Source organism: Anabas testudineus, chromosome 9 (assembly GCF_900324465.2).
Source record: "Anabas testudineus chromosome 9, fAnaTes1.2, whole genome shotgun sequence".
NCBI lineage: Eukaryota > Metazoa > Chordata > Actinopteri > Anabantiformes > Anabantidae > Anabas > Anabas testudineus.
This window is the reverse complement of record NC_046618.1, coordinates 443,700-450,333: the sequence shown is the minus strand read 5'-3', so window position 1 is coordinate 450,333 and position 6,634 is coordinate 443,700. Positions and strand designations below refer to the sequence as shown.

Below are 6,634 nucleotides of genomic sequence, written 5' to 3'. Positions count from 1 at the left end.
TTATATTTCACCTTCACGTTAGTCTTGAGCTAAATTCCATCATCTATTTCCATATAATATTTTCTTATCCTTGAATCTGAGACCTCCAGAACATTCAGCATAATCATTCCACATCAACCACTGGTGATGACTTTGCCACTTCTACTACCACTCATACTACTTACTCATGTGGCCATGCTAGCAGCATGGCTAGTGCTGCAATTGGGGGGAGCAGTCTAGTATAACTCTGCTAGTTATGGTGCAGACCGATGTACCTCAAAAAGTCCACTACCACTTATGGACAAATTTGTGTGGATACATGTGTTAATATGTGTGAAAATTAACATATCAAAGTACTTTAACTGTCTGTAGTTTTATCAACTATTCAACAAGTCAATTCAGAGATTTCACATGATTTGTTTGTTTGTTTTTTGTTTAACTTCTAAATTTGAAACAATTTGAAATGATAAGGGAAGTCAAAGGGAAGCCTGTGCAGCCTGTGTAGATTTTAATCTAAATTAATGTTGCAGTTTATAGCAACAAAGGTACCTAAGTCATAACCAGGGCCGTGTATCATTTCTCCAGGCTAAAATTTTGAAAGGTGGTAATTATCAGAGTCAATTCTTCATAATAAATACATATAGCTATAATTACCTCCCTGGTAGACATTACACATTCACAATTGTGAATATGAGACTAGAGATATAAACTGCTGCTAATTTCGTTTTATGTTCATAGAAATAATTACAAAGGGAAGTTATGCTTAAAGCTCAGCTTTTTAACTGAGGCTTTTTACTATACATGTGAAGACAATATTTGAATATAGCTGTTTGTTGTAAAAAAAAAATGTAATAAAATACCACATATAAATCAATAGTAATAGTTCTTCTGTGTGTGTTGGACATATAAAATAAACATTTGCATATAGTTTCTGGGAAGTGGATAAAAAATTTGAGACCTTTTTTACTTTAGATTCTTGGCCTTTTGACTTTTTGTAACGTAATGTCACTGGAACAAACATATTAAAATAGTTTTTTTACAAACTAACAGAGCTGAGGCATTAGGTAAAGGAAAACAGCTAAAACACCAGAGAGTTAATTAATGTCAAAGAGGGACATCTGTGATTAATTTGAGAAAAGTGTCCAAGCCCCCAGAGCCACTCAATCTGTACATCCTTGGTCATAACCACCCTAGTCACTATGTCCCTTTATCCCTCACAGATCCCCTGAGTCAACAAATACACATTTGACAAATAAATATAATCCATTTGCTTTACTCTCTTTCAGTATTTACATATGATAATTTTCCACTAATATTACTTAAATTTATGATATTTAACCACCAAAAATATACAAAAATAAAATAGCATCTGTTTTGTCCTATATCACAGCTGGCGTCAGTCCATTTCTTTGGCTGAGGTTAGGAAGAGGTATGTGATTTCCTGTTCCGTTTTGCTCGAAGTGTGGCTGGAAATCGAATGAACTCAAAGTGTTTGCTTAGGTCCTTGTTGGGGAAGGGAGGCGGGCCATTATGCAGCCTCTTGATGAAATGGACCTCTCTTTGGTTCTCCCTTGTTCTGGACGCTGTGATGGGCTTTCCTTTTCTGGTGAAAGCAACATACCAGCCCTCATACTTGGCATTCTGGAAGGCTGTGTAATTGTTCTCTAATACTATCTCTGTGAAGATACAATCCCTGCTCCGGCCGTTGGGCTGCAGGGGGAAACAGAAAAGTTTTATTCTATTCAATCTACCCAGACACACACTAGACAGATAAAAGCATGTATTGTGAACAACTAACATGATCACTGAATTTCAAAGGCAAACAGGTATCATATAGAATATGGACTCTTGAAATACAACACAAATTTCAAAAACAAATGGAACGAGGCAGATTTGTTTTTTCTTTACACTGCCAAGATTGCCAATTGCTAATTTCTAATTGCTAATTTAACAGAGAGATGTCAGAAAAACTATTGGAGCCAATAGCATTTATTATCCTAATCTACTATCGTTATTTAATGGTCAGCAGGTAATCTATGACTAACCCATATCCGAATAAAAATATGTGTTGCATTAACAACATATGAGCTACCAATTTCAGTAGTTTGTTCTGGACCTAATCTTGTATAATGTGAAAGTGGTGATGTGAGCCTTTTGCTGCATGTATTTTATATTTCAGATGTTGCAGCAGCTACACCTTTCACACTTCTAAACCATGATGAGAAGTAGATTTATGACTTCTCATCTTCTTTCCCAATTTAAAGGAATTGGAGATTTGACTTATGTCCACTATGGTAGAGTAATTTTCCCTCATCACTCATGGCCAATGAATCTCAGCAATGATTGTCCTCCGAGGGCTCTTTCTGGAGTTACTGGCAAATTATGAGACTACAATTAGAATGGACTGTGGATGTGAGGTCTGATAAGGAGAGGCAGGACACAAACAATAAGCCTTCGGAGGAAAACCTAGCTCATAGATGAGAGAGGTCATTTTTAATGGCAAGTTGACTTGAGAGCTTTTGTCTATCTATAGAGTTATTATGGTTATAAACACGACACTTTCTTCAGTGTCACTGAAGAAACACTAGCTGTACTGATAGTTACATCCTTGGAGTACACTGTATTTTATGTATGTGTTTCACAGTTACATATCTCTCTTGTAAAATAACAATGTTATTTATTTTTTACTTCATTTTGCCATAGAGCTGACTAACAACTGTGTAATACTGACTGAAATCATTTTTTCATTTTATATACAGTTTATATAAGAGTGAGGAACAGTGGGGTCCGTTCCTTTACTTTTCTGTAGACCGAAAACATTGTGTTTGAGACAAAAGATCAGTGTGTCAGCTTTTATTTTCAGGTGTTTACATCTGGATCCGATACACAACTTAGAAAATATCACCTTTTGTTTGAACCAACCAATTTTTCATGTGAGCAAAAGTATTGGAACATGTAGACTTAAAATAGGTGAAAGTTAATAAGACTTAATATTTAGTTAGCAAATCCTTTGCTTGCAATAACCTGGGCTTGTGACCCATTGGCATCACCCAACTTTTGTATTCTTCTTCTGTTATGCTTTTCTAGGTTTTCACAGCAGACTCTTTCTGTGTTTGTTTTGGGGGTTTCCTCCCCTCAGTCTCCTCTCTATCAGTTAAAATGGGTTTAAGTCCGGAGACTGACTTGGCCAGTCTAAAACCGTCCTCTTTTTGCCCCTGATTAACTCCTTTGTTGTATTGTAGTGTGTTTTGGGTCATTATCTTGCTGCATGATGAAGGTTGTTTGGTTGCATCTTTAGCAAATTATCAATGAAGATTATTAAGCCTTTCCCAGAAGAAGCCATACAGCCCAAGCCATGACATTACCTCCATTATGTTTCACAGATACGTTTGTATGTTTGGGATCATGAGCAGATTCTATGTTTCTTCAAACTTTTGCATTTCCATCATTTTGGTCAAGGTTCATCTTTAAGTCATCAGTCCATAAAACCTTTTTGAGGCTCATTTCTCTACCTTTTGGCTCTACCTATTTATCTTGCTAATGAGTGGTTTGCATCTTCTGGTGTCTTCAGTGAACAGTAGATTGTGATACCTTTACTCCTGCCCTTTGGAGGGTATTTCTTTACAGGTATCACAATGTTTCTGTTGTCAACATCTGTTACAAAATGGTTGTACTGGCTATGGCCACCGTTTGTGTGATGGCTCTGATTGATTCTCCATCTTCTCTCCCAGGGGAGCACCACAAAGAAGCTTCACAATTGCTTGTTGTAACTGTAGACACTCACTGCTATTTATTATTTGAATAATCAATGCAACAAAACACATTTTACAATACTTTTGCTCACATGAAAATGGGTGGGTTCAAACAATAGGTGCTATCTTGGGTATAGATCCAGGTGTAAACACCTGCAAATAAAAGCTGAAATGTTGATGTGTTTTCTCATTACATTTTTTGATGTGAAACCCAAATGTTTTTGGTCTATAGCAAGTAAAGGAAATGGCCTCACTTTTCCAATACTTTTGGAGGGGAGTGTATTTTACCTTTCCAACAAGTTTCCCCCTTCGGTTCATGCAGAGATAACGTCCACTTTCTTCACCTCGTATCCTCACTCGGCTGCCAAAGGTATCTGTCTCCACAAAGAGGCGAGCTGGCAGTAAATCACAGGAGAAAGGAGATGAAGTGAAAATATGTTTTATTAACTGCTATATGAGTTTGTTGTCATTTTTACTAGTTACAGAATAATTTTGTAAGTGAGTTGTCTTTACTCTCATTATTTCGGTGGAGCTGTAAATACATACATACATAGTCTTAAATCACTCACTGTAACACGGGATGATTAAACAAATGTTACCACTGAGCATTAAAGAGCTGTGTCGGAAACTGAATATGCATTCCCAATTGAATTTGTCCTGCAGTTAATTATAGTCATTGGCCATTACAACAGCTTTGTGTATTGGAGCTATAGAGACAAAGCCCTTGTCCTAATCAGCTGCCAATTTGCCAGACGATGGCTTCATGGATACAGCAGGGAGGCTAAATTAACATATAGGCCTAAAATCACCTCACAGAGGGAGGGACACGCAGGCTGGAGGTAAAACTGTTGGTTTGCCTCAGGGCATCAGGGTCTTTGTGCCTATACTGTCAGGGACTGAAACATTTAATTCATTTCATTTACTTAAGTCCCTGAAGAATCTCTAAACATTTTTTTGTCATTAGTCACCTTTGTTAAACCTCAGAGTGTAGGAAATGATTTACTGTAGACCAGTGAGAGAAATACATGTACATCCTTGGTCAATAAATATATACATCCAAGAAATGTCATATTTACAGATTTTACACAGTTTCAGCTCTGTCAATTCCAATCTAAACTAAACCAAGCCTGTTTTCTTTTAAATGAAATAATCTGAAGGTATTTCCACACATGAAGACAATTCTAAAAATCAGTTATCAAACACATCATACCATTCACTGAGTTACAAAAAGACAACCTGGGTTTATATTTTCAAGCAAAGGAAGGTAGCAGGAATACAAAAATACAAAAATACAAAAACCTCGTCCCACGTTTATATACGTTTGGGAACAGGTCTCGTGTCAGTCCTTACCGTACACATTTCCATCCTCAGCTGTCGCGGTGACCCTTTTGCCCTGAATCTGGACGTGTTTCCCGCTGGTGCGGCTGTAGAGCTGGTAAATCCTGACCTGTCTGCGGCTGAGCTGGTCCGTCACTGCGCCCTGCGTCCTCACATACTGGTTAAAATTAGGAGACGGGTAATTCTCCCCCTTTTTTATGTAAAGGGAAAAATAAAATACATATTTTTTCATTCTAACCTGTGATAAATAAATATATAGGTATGACTACCAAATCGAAATGACCCCTATAGCTCCTAGACAAAAAGTATAAAGTAATAATATTATTACATGTACATTCAAATGTGATCATAATCAGTAAATTATCACAGCAACTCCGTTTACAACTTTCCGCCTAATTAAATTGTATTTTATAGTAGAGAATTAAGTTCAACAATGACGACAGTTACTGAGAGTTACTGCGCTTACCTGAGCATGGCACCACAGCACTAAAAAGTGAAATGATCTGCATAGTAACAAGAAAGAGTTATTAGTGAGATCATGTTGTGGCATCAATCAGTCAGTCGTGGAAATAACGTCTGCAAAGCGTTGGCTTACATGTAAATGCAGCGCTGGTTTATTCCATACATTCTCCTTTTTACTTCATCCAATAAAGAAACGGATTCTTGAGACAGATAAATCCTGGAAGGATGCGGTAAAAAGGTCCACAGTGTTGCATATGCACATCCGACCTGTCCATTCACACCGGCAAAGTCTCTGGTATAATCTCCTCGTAGATATTTACCAAAAACCTGATCCAGCTGGCTGAGGGGTGAAGAGCTCTTCAAAAGATCCGTGCACCGCATCAAAAGCAGATACATCCATTATGTAGAGAAAAAAATCATTAGATCAGTAAAATGTGAGAGACACCGGAGGAAGTGTAGGTTTGCTTGGGTTAATTCCAGGTTTTAAAAATCCCTCTGTCCCACCGAGTTTGGGCTGCCCACTGGTTAAATGTTGAAAGGCAAAGTCCCTCCCTGAAATGTCTCTGTTGTGGGTGGGCACAACAACAGGACCCTAATGATAATTTAACACGCTGATGTAGATGTGCAGAAAAAGAGAAATTATTAACATGTTTTAAGTACACATAGAGAAAAAATTAATTCACTTTGAAATTCTAATATTTAATTGCACAAGAAAACGAAATTGATCTGACAGTTTTAGCTTAAGTTTTATTCAAGACTACGTATCTGTTTGCCTATAACGTAGGTCTTTATAGTAGCACTGTATTTAAAGGAGGTTAGTCTAATGGCATCTTATAGGTGTGACAATTAGGTGTTACAGATAGCATTGCTCTCCTAATCCCCCAACACACTTCCCCTTTTATCTTATGTTAACTGGTCACACTTCAGGTTCATGTAATAGGAGCCCAAACAAATCATGTAGACAAAAGGCCTGTTTCATCTTTACATAATAAGCAATCAGCATCTCAAGATGAACAGGATACTGTCTTTCCTCTTAATTGGAAACAACAGAAGAAAAGTGAGGAGGCTGTAATAAAAAAACGTTTGTGTTTGTTACCATGAAC

At 37.3% G+C, this 6,634-nt stretch overlaps 1 protein-coding gene across 1 annotated transcript; it reads right to left on the bottom strand.

Annotated features, from left to right (window-relative positions):
* Window positions 1-1,398: 1,398 nt before the first annotated feature.
* Window positions 1,399-5,696, bottom strand: fgf17 (fibroblast growth factor 17). The gene is made up of 5 exons (XM_026343683.1): window positions 5,665-5,696; window positions 5,536-5,572; window positions 5,082-5,259; window positions 4,020-4,126; window positions 1,399-1,689 (listed from the first exon to the last, which is right to left on the bottom strand). Exons 1-5 carry the CDS (start codon window positions 5,694-5,696, stop codon window positions 1,399-1,401), a joined length of 645 nt encoding a protein of 214 aa, XP_026199468.1.
* Between the last annotated feature and the right edge of the window lie 938 nt (window positions 5,697-6,634).

Excerpts from the sequence above, each read along its gene's own strand:
- fgf17 (XM_026343683.1), bottom strand. The coding sequence starts at position 5,696 with ATGTATGGAATAAACCAGCGCTGCATTTACAT. Across the intron at positions 5,573-5,664 it reads AACCAGCGCTGCATTTACAT|ATCATTTCACTTTTTAGTGC; the intron begins GTAAGCCAACGC and ends GTTACTATGCAG. Across the intron at positions 4,127-5,081 it reads TGAGGATGGAAATGTGTACG|CTCGCCTCTTTGTGGAGACA; the intron begins GTAAGGACTGAC and ends ATTTACTGCCAG.